The sequence below is a fragment of the Microtus oregoni genome, unplaced genomic scaffold, assembly GCF_018167655.1.
Source record: "Microtus oregoni isolate MIOR12 unplaced genomic scaffold, Mior012 000034F_ref0000314, whole genome shotgun sequence".
NCBI classification, from domain to species: Eukaryota; Metazoa; Chordata; class Mammalia; order Rodentia; family Cricetidae; genus Microtus; species Microtus oregoni.
The window spans coordinates 25,422,557-25,435,946 of NW_024543093.1; the positions used below are offsets into that span (position 1 = coordinate 25,422,557).

At 42.7% G+C, this 13,390-nt stretch overlaps 1 protein-coding gene across 1 annotated transcript; it reads left to right on the forward strand.

The window, feature by feature from the left end:
* The first annotated feature begins 1,079 nt into the window (after positions 1-1,079).
* On the forward strand, positions 1,080-5,172 carry LOC121432391 (fatty acid-binding protein, adipocyte). Its single transcript, XM_041630333.1, has 4 exons — positions 1,080-1,237; positions 3,547-3,719; positions 4,390-4,491; positions 4,951-5,172. The coding sequence occupies exons 1-4, from the start codon at positions 1,165-1,167 to the stop codon at positions 4,999-5,001; spliced, it is 399 nt and encodes a 132-aa protein (XP_041486267.1). The 5' UTR covers positions 1,080-1,164; the 3' UTR covers positions 5,002-5,172.
* Positions 5,173-13,390: the final 8,218 nt, after the last annotated feature.

Genomic DNA, 13,390 nt, shown 5'->3' on the forward strand with positions numbered 1-13,390 from the left:
TTTTTGTTTTGTGTTAACAATAGAACAATGGACTCTTAGGCACACGGTCAGTGAAGACTCCCTTGGTGTATTTTTTGGATACCTGATTGTATCTCACAGTGGGTGAATCTGGACAAAGGTCGTTGTCTTAAAGTTGGTCTTTTCTTACGAGGCACACCCATCCACACTTGTCCTGACTTACAGACCATCTGCATGGCTCTGCATGGCTATGTCTGAGTGAGCCGGTTGCGCCACCCCTCCAGATGGCTCTGTCTAGTGTCACCTCTCAGAGCAGCCAAGGTGTCAGCCCACCGTGTGCTGCTTGCTCTTAGCAGAGGCTTTCTTAACTGTCCCTTTGCACACCATCTTCCCCAACGGGGGAATGAAAGGCCCTTGAGAGCAGGCCGAGGCCTGGTGAGGCTCGCTGTAATTCCCTGTGGTCATCACAGCGTCTGAGTCACATGTGTATAAATAGCTGGACGGGCTGTCACTGTGCTGCTCTTCACACCGCCCTCCCAAAACAAAGGGAACATAAGCCACATGAGCAACTGCAATTTTCTATCGGGCTCAATACAAAAGTAAAAAGCAGCTTTAGTAATATGTCACTTAACATACCGCGACTATTTCAACATTATTTCACTATTTATTTTGCTATAATCCCTGAAACAACACTGTCTCAACAAAAGAGCCATTAAGATTAAGAATCTCTCAGGCAGGCTTTTTGTCCTCAAATTCAGAACTCTAAGCACATTACTGTGGTATCAGTAAAATTCAAACTCAACACAAGAGGGTCAAAGTGTGTCCCAAGGTAATTGTCTCCTCCTCAATGAGGTAAGTTACATATGGAATAATAGGGGGAAGTTCAGTGCACTGAGCATTTAACAGCCAAAACAGGAACGTTTAAAATACGCTGTTCCTGGTTAAAAATAATTGTACTCCAAGTCCAGTGATCATTGCCAGGGAGAAGCAAAGTTGAGAAATTTCTATTAAAAACATGACTCAGAGGAAAAAATACAGGGGCTAGTAACGAAGGAAATGATCTGGGGTCACCCCCATTGGTCACTGCTGCGGTCACATGGTCGGGACATCTTTAAAAGGGAGTTATTTGGATTCAAGAGGATCACAGCACCTTCCCCTCCTGCGGCCTCTGTCTCACCTGGAAGAGAGATCTCTAAAGTCCACAGAATGTGTGACGCCTTTGTGGGAACCTGGAAGCTGGTCTCCAGCGAAAACTTCGACGATTACATGAAAGAAGTGGGTGAGTATGGTGGGGTCTGGGGGTTCCCTGAGGAGGGGAGAGGGCTGGGAGCTGGCTCTGAGCTGGCAACAGTTGCTGAGGGAAATGCTGGTTTCTGCTTGGAGGCTGCAGAAGGTACAAGAAAGAGCTTGTCGTGGAAGCCTCCTGAAGGAGGCTTGAGCCTAGGGTGTCCTGCTGATGAACCAGCAGGGAGGGAATTCTTAGTGATCCGTAGAATGACAAGGTGTTGCCTTCATTGCCACCCTTGTGTCTCTCTGATTCACTTGGCTCTTGGTCCATTTTTAACATCTCCTTTTACACAAAAATTTTGCAATAGCTTTGAAAGGAAAATACATTTTTTGTGTGGCATGGAGTAATTTGTGCTTTAAAAGGAGGCCATGATATTGCCCTTCTTAGAAAACATGTTGAAAATACATTTTAGGAAATTTTTTTCTGTCTCAATGTCACGGTAGTCAAAAGCTTGACTTTAAGAAAGACTTTTCTTGGGGGTTACACATTCACTGGTTTGGGATGATGAGGGATGTCAGAGAGCTAGTGACTAATTGGAAGGGGAGCTTGTCAAGTAGACACATGCAGAGCGCACCTTTCCCGTAGCAGCACAGGTTCAGAATGATTTGTCTTCTGTCCCCACTGCTCATGTGCTGCTGTGTTCAGGCTTACCCAGCACCACAGGGAGCAGTACAGTGGCCGGCAGCCGGTGATGCACTTTCCCATGAGTTTCTGCCCTGAGTCCTTCTCTCTGGGCCTTCAGAAGTCAGATCCCATACCACAGAGTGTCTTCATTAGGACAGGACCCCCTAGATTTTCAAAGGCTTACCCTTTCCCTAAGTTACACAGTGGAACCTTTAGGTTATCTGTCAATGCAGTTCTCTTGTTTGCAGATAAGAAGAATGTCAGGAATTTCAGCATGACTGATCTTTTGGCATGTCGGCTAGATACCAGTCAGTATGCTAATTACTAGGTACTGACCTAGAAACACCAGGTTTGGACCACTTTTAGCTATCGACTTTTTGAAACGAATATTTAGTACTTGTGATATTCATATCTAAGTTATAATAATAACAACACTTTAAATTGAGAAAGACTCATAATTAAAGGCAGTAAGGTATTTCTTGAATGGAATTGGCAGCTGTAATTGCGGCACAGTGGGCAGGTATTGCCTTCTGCCCTCAAATAAAATCAAAAAGAAACAAGTGAAGCAGCAGCTTTTCACAGGCTCCGCCCCTCTGGAATCGCCGTCCTCACCGCATCCCTTCCCCGCATGGGCTGACTGTGGCAGAGTGAGGATTCAAGGGGGAAATCCATCCCTTTCTCACAGTGGCTACTTTTTAGACAGAGAACCAAGTTGCAGGCTCTGTCTGCACCACTTGTGGGGCGTTACTCTCTCAGGTCAGCCTTAATTCTACCCTGCGCTCACTTCTAGCTTAAGCATTTGTGTTGGAAAAGTTAGCCAGGCTGTGGGGTAGGAGTTCTGTGTAGCCCAGGCAGAGAGAGGAAGCTATTAGCATTCATCTAAGGCTGTAAGTCGCTCACCCTCTGCAGGAAAGTATTTCCCTCGTTGAAATAAACAAGGTTTGAGTGACTGAGATGCAAAATGCTAGTTCCCAAACTGTTCTGAATGGCGGAATTCTGATTTCTTGAGTTCAAAAGATTTACTGAGCTTCCCTTTAATTTTTCTTCCACATTTTGGGAGTGGTATTGGCACTCTAAAATGGCATGGTATGTAGGAACCATTTTTCCTTTTAGAGAAATTAATCAGAGATCTTCATTTCATGAGGGAGTGATGTGGGAAGGAAGCCTAGAAAATTAGTCTCAGCGACACATGCTGAGAAAATTGGGTTCTGTACATCAAAATAGATGAACCTTTAACCCGCTCCCTCTACATCAGGCCTGGTCTCTGACTTTAAGAGTTATTTTAATTACAGCTTTTTATATTTAAGAAAGTATGAAATTGTCAAGCGGTCTTAATCATAAACACAAATAGAGATGGATACATATACATATATTATTGCCACATTATTACAAGTATGTTATAGATATGCCGGCTTATATAGAAAATACGTACACTTCGAGGTGTGAAGATTAAATCTCTTTATAGATTATGCTGAAGTCAATGATGAGTCTCCTGAAGCCAAGAAGGGGAGAAGCTAAGGGTAAATCTGAGGGATCACTCCTGAGAGTGTCCTCGGGAACTAGGAGCAGCACGCTTAGCTGCGTAGCTTGTTTTAAAGGAGCCTCATGGAATCTGGCGTCTGTTTCTTCGTGGACACAAATGTATAAGCTTGACATGTTTTCTGTCCTAACTCCAGGCGTGGGCTTTGCCACCAGGAAAGTGGCCGGCATGGCCAAGCCCAACATGATCATCAGCGTCAACGGAGATGTGATCACCATCCGGTCAGAGAGCACTTTCAAAAACACCGAGATTTCCTTCAAACTGGGCCAGGAATTTGAAGAAATCACCGCGGATGACAGGAAAGTGAAGGTGAGGACCGGTGGAGCTGGTGCAGGGTGAGGACCTGGCTTTGGATGCTATGACCTATAACCGCGATTTCAAGACAATAGGCGGGCGGAAAGCTTCCCCTCTGAGCTCCCATACCTACACCGTTGCCCTTAGAATGAGGATGACACGTTACTAAGTTTCCTGATGTTAAAAATGATTAACATTTTGTGTGTCTACGAAGTAAGTTAGAGCAATAAAACTTTAGAGGAAGTTTATAAAAGAATCAAAGCCACTCTAACGCCACCACTTCCACATACGCTTTGCCATCTAGCTCCTTTCCCAACATAGTCTCTTTTTTCAAATTATAATTTTATGTTCTACGTGTTCTATTTCTGTTCAAAATATGTACGTTGATATACATATACATGTAAGTTCTACATTACAAAATATGTACGTTGATATACATATATATGTAAGTTCTACATTATTGTTTTTAAGACATCTTCTTTCCCTCCTTCCTTTGTCCCTCTCTCCCTTCCTGCCTCCCTTCCTCCCTCCCTCCCTCTCTCTCTTTTTCCTTTTCTTGCTGGACTATATTCTTGTCATTTCGAGTAAGGGCCTCAGGATATTCCTCTGAGCCAAGATTCTGTGTTCTCGATCTTACTTTTGGCATTCAGACGCAAACTGCTGTCTCCTTTCCCTGTGTCTGCAGAGCCTCATCACCCTAGAGAATGGGGCCCTGGTGCAGGTGCAGAAATGGGATGGGAAGTCCACCACCATAAAGAGGAAGCGAGAGGACGACAAGCTGGTGGTGGTGAGTACCCTGCATCTGGGCCTCAGGACCCTCACTCTGATTTAGCAAACCCACCCGATTGATTAGGACAAAAGGTTCATTTGCAGTATTTGTTTATTTGGAGCTTAGGGTGGAATCTGGGCTCTGCCCCTCTGGGCTTCTCTGCCCAGCATGGTTTCCCCTGCTTCTCTCTGGTGTCACAAGCTTCCTCATGCAACACCCTCACCAGAGTGTGTTCTGTGCTTCTGCTGATAGTACCCACTTACCATGGGGATTTTCCAGCTCCCTGAGAGAAAGACCTGCATCGTCTTGGTCTTTGCATCATCCTAATGTAGTCCACTCGGGGATGGATGTGCAATACAAACACAGAATTCTAAAACATGTATTTTTGTTGAATATTATTTGATTTCCAACACCAAGAAATAAAAACATTTGCACATTGTTGTCAGTTTCTGACCATGGATTTGTGCCCGTGTCTAGGAATGCGTCATGAAAGGAGTCACTTCTACCAGAACTTATGAAAGGGCATGAGCCAAGGGGAGTGGCCCTGGACTGAAATTTGCATCGAGCTCTACAATACTTGGTTGGATGCATTGTTTTTAAAAAGATTATTTTCCACTAATTAGCAAGCAACTAATTTTCCCGGAAGCTAAATGTTATTGAATATGGTTGTGTTGATTAAATAAAACCTTTTTAGATTTATAAAGTGGTGCAATGATATTTTTATTGTGTGTCTAATTTTATTGTGTGTCTACACATAATTCAGTGAAGAAAATAGAAGAGTTGCATTATTATCTTGGTTCTGATAAAGGTAATAAGATCTTTCATAATTTTGCATGGTAGAAAAGTCAGTGTCCATGAAATGTCCCAGATAAGAGAAAGTATATAGGAACCAAGACTGAGTATTAAGCCCTGCTTCAACATACCTAAGTTAGAAGCTATCTGCCCAAGACCAGGGGTAATTTTAAACACAGCGCAATTACCCACATCCGTGTGATTCAAGCATGCACATTCATATCCGCCCTGTCCTGGGGCATTGTGACTCGGCAGTGCTGTAGAAAAGCACTTTGGTCTCCGTGTGTGTGTGTGTGTGAGTGTGTGTGTGTGTGTGTGTGTGTGTGTGTAATAAGGGAGAGAGAGAGAGAGAGAGAGAGAGAGAGAGAGAGAGAGGTTCTTATTACGTAGCCCAGACTGGTCTTGAACTGCGGGTTTCCTGCCTCAGCCTCTGATGTTCTGCAGTTATAGGTATGGACCAGCATGCTCAGCTAGTGTAAAATTCCCAGTCTAAAACAGATGATTCAGTCAGTCTTTCATTACTTTAACAAAACATTGAGGCTGTTTGCTTTAAAAAGAATAAATTGGCAGGTGGTGTTGACATATGCCGTTAATACCAGCACTCCAGAGACAGAGACAGGAGAATCTCTGAGTTTGAGGCCAGCATGGTCTACAAAGGGAGTTCCAGGATAGCCAGGACGGTTACACAGAAAAACACTGTCTCCAGCCTGGTCTACAAGAGCTAGTTCCAGGACAGGCTCCAAAACCACAGAGAAACCCTGTCTCGAAAAAAAAAAAAAAACCAAAAAAAAAAAAGTTTCCTTAGCTGGAGGCTGAAAGGTCAAGCTTGTGCAGCCCTGAGAGTCAGCTCTGACCGAACGGTAGGTGTTATCATGGGAAGTGATAAGGGAGAGGAGCATCTCCCCATACACAGCAGGGAGGAGCCATTCTTGTCATGGACAACAACTTGTTCTTGTGGGATCTAGCAGGACCCACTAATCCCATGAAAGGACTTTCCACACACATTCTCACCCACACTGACCTAATAACCTTTCAGTAAGCCCTACCCTTTGATGCTCCCAGTATCTTAACACACTGTGCTGAGCATGCAGATTCCAGTACTATAGCCTTCAGGGAACAAAGCACATCCAGTCATAGCAACACGCTGTGCCTAGCAGCAGTGCAGAAGCCATGCCAGGCATCCCATAATGTTCATGCTAGGCAAGTATGACATGCTAGTTCATAAACAAATATGCAATATGTTCAGTGGCTTCAAACATTTATGCTTATTATCACCAACCATTTTACTCAAATGCAAACCTCTATGGAGTCACTATATCTAAAACATTTGTGCACACACAAGCATAACAGCAGTGAGGTTTGAAATGTATGCATATGCACATGCAATAGCAGGGAAGCTTAGTGCTCATACAAATATAAAACGGCTTTAAAACATTCTTGTACATACAAAGACAACCATCGGGTTTCTCAGGAAGTGTATGTGTGCAAATGTGTGCAAGTATTTATGTGTGTTGCATGCATGAAGCACCTCTACATTGAGGTTTTGAACATATAGAGTAAAACTTCTAAGTCACAAGGTTTATATTCTAACAAAACAAAACTCCATTTGAGCGTACAGTTCAGAGATAGTGAGGGATATGCTGAGTGACAAGGCAGACACAAAAAGCAAGTGTAGCATCTTCCTTCTGTCTCATCTGCAGATGTTAAAGGAAAGTCATCCTGGGGTGTGGAACAGAGATTATTTAGGGTAAGGCGGAAGTGTGTATTGAACCAGAGCACACTATACAAATATCTTCAAGTATCATACTACCTCACACTGACCTCACCCAATACGTATAATTTAATACATGTTAACAAAAATTGAGAAGTATTAAATCTATACTGTTATCATTGTGATATCTTCTTTAGAACATAGTTCCAAAGCTGTTCATTTTCTTCCCACCCATTGTATGTCTAACACCGTGGGTTAGAGGGACCACAGAAGACATTAGGTTCCTTGTCAGAGAATATTTTTAATCAAAAAAATAGTGAGGCCCACAATTTGGGTTCACTAGAGCTGTGTAAGGTTGTTTAGAATAGTCTTAATAAATATTGGCAAACCTGTAGTGATTTCATTTATATTTTAATAAATAAAGCTTGCCTGAAGATCATAGAGTAAAACAGCCCCACTGGTCAATCTTACAGACCAGGTAGTGACGACACACACCTTTAATCCCAGTAGCCACACTAGTTTGCCATAGAAAATGGGCAGTGGTGATGCACACCTTTAATCCCAGCCCTAGAGAGGAATATAAGATGGAAGCAGACAGCTTTCAGACACAATCTCAGGCTGAGGAGTCTTGGGAGCAGGATGGGTATTTCGGACTGAGGTAGAGGAAGAGCCAGGGACTGCCTGTTTTGCTTTTTTGACCTTTAGGTTGAACCCCAATATCTGTCTCTGAGTTTTTATTAAACACTCTACACAAATCAGTATTTATTCATTAAGTATAATAATCACCAGTTTGCCAGTATTTGTTAAGAGCAAATGCTGGTGTCCAGCCCCTTGCTCTGATCACCAGAATGATCTGATGGGAGGAGCCGTTGTTTCCATGGAGACATGGAAGCTGAGGCTCAGAGCACTGATCACCAGAATGACCTGATGGGAGGGGCCCTTGTTTCCATGGAGACCTGGAAGCTGAGGCTCAGAGCACTAAGACAAAGGGGGAAGGGGTGAAGGATTCTGAAGTTCAGCAGTTATCCTGGCAGGAAGTAAGTCTGGAGGCCACGTGTGGTACCAGAACCTAATAAGACAGAGTTCCAGGGGATAAATTCAATCCTTGCAATGTTTGAGAAGGCACAATGGAAAGCACATGATAAACTAAGGTTAATATTGATAGGTTTCAGCTCTTAACAGAACAGCAGAACAATTAATGTATAATCAACGTGTGTTAATAACATTGTGCATTCTGATGTTGATATCACTAGTTAGATGCCTTCTTTACAGTCTACAGCCATTCGTCTTCTGGGTATCTGCTCCACAAGTAACACCTTGATGGAGAGAGGTCAGAGAAACAAGGCAGGTACTACTCTTCAGGCCTTGGGAGTCCAATGGGCCCAAATCTCTGGAGCACACATCCTGAAGGAGCTGAGATGAAACATAGTATTTTGTTTTGCAAATACTGTGAACTTATTTTTCTTTTTTAAAAACCATATTCTCTCTCTCTCTTTCTCTGTGTGTGTGTGTGTGTGTTTGTGTGTGAACATTCTTACTGAAGCACATATACCACAGAGTGTGTGTAGGTCAGAGAACAACTTGCAAGAATCAGTTCTCATTTTCATCATGTGGGCCCCAGGGATTGAACTCAGGTCATCATGTTTGGCAACAATCGCCGTTACCCACTTAGACATTTCTCAGGCCCTGGAAGTGTGTTTGCATTGATGCTTGCAGCTGATGATCACAGAGGTCATACACAGAGGCTAGCAGTCACACACACAGAGACACAAACACACTTCACTGTTGTAGCCCTGTCTTCTTAGACTGAAGAAATCCAAGGTATTAAAAGTTCCATTAAATGCAGGATGTTTACATGGCCAGCTCTTCTCCATTGCAACTTTCTGTTCTCCCCCTTCAGGAACCAGTCCTAAAGACTAAGACATTCAGAAGAAATCTTAAGGAAGAATGGAATTGGGGAGACACAGTAAAGGATTTAAAAACCTAGAGCTCAGATAAGATCTGGGGCAACTGTTGATGTTACTTCTCAGGTTGGGCTCTAGCAAAAATAATAGAAATGAAACAAATCAAGAAAAATGCCAACAAATCCTGGGGAAGAAAGGAGGAGAGTACTTTGTTATCAGAGCCATAAAGCAAAGGTTTGATTCTGGCCAAGTCTCGACAGTGGTACTGGCCATGCAAGCCAGAAATCAGACGGAAAACTAATTATGGGAAGGCGGTTAATGAATTTGATCATTATGGCTACATGGATAAAGGCAGGGGACACTGAGCATCTCAACCCTCCTCAGGTATATGGATCTGAGCCTCAGCTGTAAACAAAGAAGAAGCCGAGGGAGGGCAAGCATTATACGTAAGCAACACTCTTAGTCAAGGTGCTCACTGACTGATAATTGTCTCAGTCCTGGTTCTGCAAGGTGGCTTCAGTGAGGTTCTCATCGGTTGAGAGGACAGTCTAATGACCCTATGATTGCCTCTGTTTAGGGAGAAGCCTTGCCTTTCAGCATTGTCCAATTGATCCTAACTAGGAGTGATATTGTTTTATGGAGATCTATCTGAGAGGAAATACCGTTCTTAGAACCCAAAGGTAGTTTAAGCTATAACTGTAGACAAAGTTTTCCTGTCCTAGGAGCTGCTTCCAAATTACCACACAGAGACTTACATTAATTGTAAATGTTTGGCCAATAGCTCAGGCATATTACTAACTTGCTTTTACATTTTTTTTGTAGTTCTAAATACATCCTTTTATTTCAGTGCATTTGACTTTAAACAGGTACATTATCGCTCTGCTTCCTTTACCAAGGTTTCAGACAATCTAAACGACTGCACGTCCCATTCCTTTCTTTCTTTTTTTATTTTATTTTTATTTATTTATTTATTTATTTATTAAGATTTCTGTCTCTTCCCCGCCACTGTCTCCCATTTCCCTCCCCCTCCCCCAATCAACTTGCTCTTACATTTTAAGTTAAGCAATATTCCTCTTATATGCTCTGCAACCAAGGTTGTACCTTTATTAGCATGGCATGTTCATCTCCTGGCGACTCTTCTGACTCTGCCTTTCTTTAGCCCATCATTCTCAGTTTGACTTTCCTGCCTGACTTTATCCTGTTCAGCTATTGGCCAGTCAGCTTTTTTATAAATCCAATCCTAGTAACATATATTCACATAATATACAGAAGGATTATTCCACAGAATAGAACAATAACTGGACACTTCTACACACTACACCAGGAGATCTGGAGATGGACATTATGAAAATTCACAGCTGAATATCACTGCAAATCTTGACAGACACACATTAAAATTTTAATACATCTATGTGTAGAGTTGAATAGGAATCTAACCCAAAGTAAAGAAGGTAAATAAACACAAAGGCGGAGATGCCAAGTGTCAGTGTTAAGTCGCTGATTGGACATCTATTAGACACAACTGAAGAGTCAGCATTTTCTAAGATCTTACTGCAACTTGATTACCATAGTTAGTACAACACTAGATTTGAATATCCAATTTCCAACATCAACCACAATAAAAATCCCAGGACTTGCAAAGAAATGGAAAAAGTCTACTCAAAGACGGAAGATGATTTTTTAGCTATAAGCCACTGCAAAATCATTTTCAGTCTTAGCAGAAATTTTAGATTTCTGAATCCTGAATCATGCTGAAGCTTCAGAATCTACTGAAGTTATTGAATGCATTTTGCATTATGAGACAGCCATGAGCTTTTGGAAATCAGGGCTAAAAGTTTTGATTTGACTTTTAAATGTCCTCCAGAGGCTCATGTTTTGAATGTTTGCTTCGCAGCTTTTTGAGAGGCTGTGTAATTTCAGAAAGCACTTTCTGACTGGCAGAAGCAGGCAACTGGGTATGGCTCTGTGAACCGTTCACCTAACTTCCAAGTTCTTGTCATGTATTATTTGCTTCCTGGTCAACTGATATGTGATGAGCCACTGCTCTGGACGCCTACCATTGTGAGGTTACCAGGCTGATCCACTCCCCTACCCCCTGTGGACTAAAAGTTCTGTGATTGAAAGTCCAAATAAACCACTCCTTAAGTTTGTCTGTGTGGTATTGTGGCCCTAACAATGCAAACTAAGTACCACTCTATGCAGGGAGGACCAGAGCAAAAGGATTATCATAGTTCCAGGGAAACACCATGTTCCCACGTTCTTTAGTACCTGCTGACACTAATCGGAAGTGCTAGTTAAAAAAAGAGAGAGTTGTTTATCTCTTTTGTCACTCATTTGTGTACAATGTCGTTTACAGCAGGCACTGTTTTAGGAATATAGAAAGTAGTGTCTCTCTTGATTCACTTTTACAGCAGCATGCAGATACCCAGCAGAAATGCAGTGCTATAAGCTGCATACTGTAATACATTTCATTCTAAGATCTAAATGTATGCTATAATAGGTACCGAATAGCTCTGAACCAGACTGTCACATGCTGGAGTTGGGTCGCTGACAGTGGGTGGAGTGTGCATGAAATCACCTACTCAGCATGCAAGTAATTGGCTGGATCCACATGAACCATTTAATGAAGTTATTGACACAAAGATTTGTCAATAGTAAAAGGCTTAATCACCAAGTGACAAATATCAGGCACGAGACTGATAACTGACAACGACACTCGTGTAACAGATTGGTCGTTGCTCTGTTTTTGAGTTTGTATCACGATGTGGTACAGCAGTGTAATATCACAGAAGCAATCAAAGTGTGCAGAGCAAGACTCGAGACCATTCTACCACCCCCTTCCTTCCATGAGTGGGGAACCCTACAGGTGGTAGAATTTGACTTTCCCTTTTGTTCTATGGGCCAACTGAGTTCTAAAAGGGACCACAATATTCACTTCTGGGTCAACCTCAGAATAACAAGGACAGTTGCCCACCACTCCCTGGTCCCTTGCAGTGCAGGGAGAATGGTTGGAAGCAGTGAGGCAGGCCTGGCAGCTCGCTCTGTATCTAAACGCTGAAGCTGAGAACACAGTCTCCCGTAAAGGCCCTTATCATCAGCATGATCTCTCCTGACCCCTTCTAGTGCTCTTGTTCCAGCCTCTGCTCTCTCCAGACAGCTCAGTAACTCTTCAAGTCATAGCAACATAACATTCCCCACTTCTTTATATCTCCTCTTCAAAAGCAGTTCTGTCTCCCACCTAAATTATCATTGCTCCCTGGTGCTCAAACAGCAATATCTTGCTTGCTTTATATGAAAAGAGATGGCTTTACATACAAAGATAAATATACATTTCTCAGAGTCAAAAAGCTATTTGACATAGCACAGATAAAAATATCGGTACTCATTTTCTGGTTTCTGGCCATCTAAATTTCCAGTTCTCTGACGCAGTTGAAGGGCGGAGCAGTACCATCAATCCACTTGATCCAATGTGTGAATTGGGTCTCTGACCTACTTCAGTTGCTTGGAGAGCAGAACACGAAACAAGAAGGAATTACATAGAGGTTTAATTCACCTGTGTCCTTTTTATTTTTAGAATGTAGATGTCAGACATAACCCTACCAACCCCCCAAAAAACTTCCCAAAATTTATCTGCACCATCTCAAATGGCATCTTTTAATATAAAAATGAGTTTGCAAACTAGCCATGATGAAGCATGTCTGTAATCATTCCCAGACATTGGAAGACTGAGGCAGGAGGATTGCTAAGGCCAGCCTGGGATACATAGGAAGACCCTGTCTCAGAAAGAGTGATAGACAGAGGGAGAGAGAGAGGCAGAGAGGGAGACTTTAAGGCTTAAATCACAAAGCTCTGCTCAACAATAATTGGCATCTTCTTTGTGGTCCTCAGCTATCCTTGATTGACAACAACGATACTGTTAATGACACCTTAGACTTCACTCCAAGCAACTGTAGGCATGTTAAGTTACATTAACAATATCAATGCATCAACCCTGCAAGCAAAGGAAGGGAGGATGTTCTTCTAATGAAGGGGAGGCTTGGACACTATGACTTGCACAAACAAACAAAAAAAACCAGCTGAGGCAGACCAAGCGGAGATGTCCTAGTTTAGGGCGGGAAAACATGGAGTCGGTGTTCGTCAGACATTTGCCGGAGGTTCCCTCGGGGTAAGTCAGCATTAGTGTTGAGAGATTGGTCTCCATTGACAGTTGTCTCCATTCGGCAGGAAAGATCTATCGGGTGACTCCTGGGTGTAAATCTCTTTGCTAGAGTTAAAAGGGGTTGACCTGTATTAAGTTCTGCTGGTTAGGTTTCTGTCTTTTAATTTGAAGGTAAACACAATGAGTCAAAGGCTGGTGCCTGGAATCTCAGCTCCTGGCATCCCATTGGTCACTTCAGGAAAGCCACATGATGAAGATGTTCTTTAAAATAAGCTGCTGGAGACATAGAGGTGCCCACACTGCCTTGGCTGCCAGTTGTGAGTGCCTCATCCTCCCAGAAAGCTTCCCACG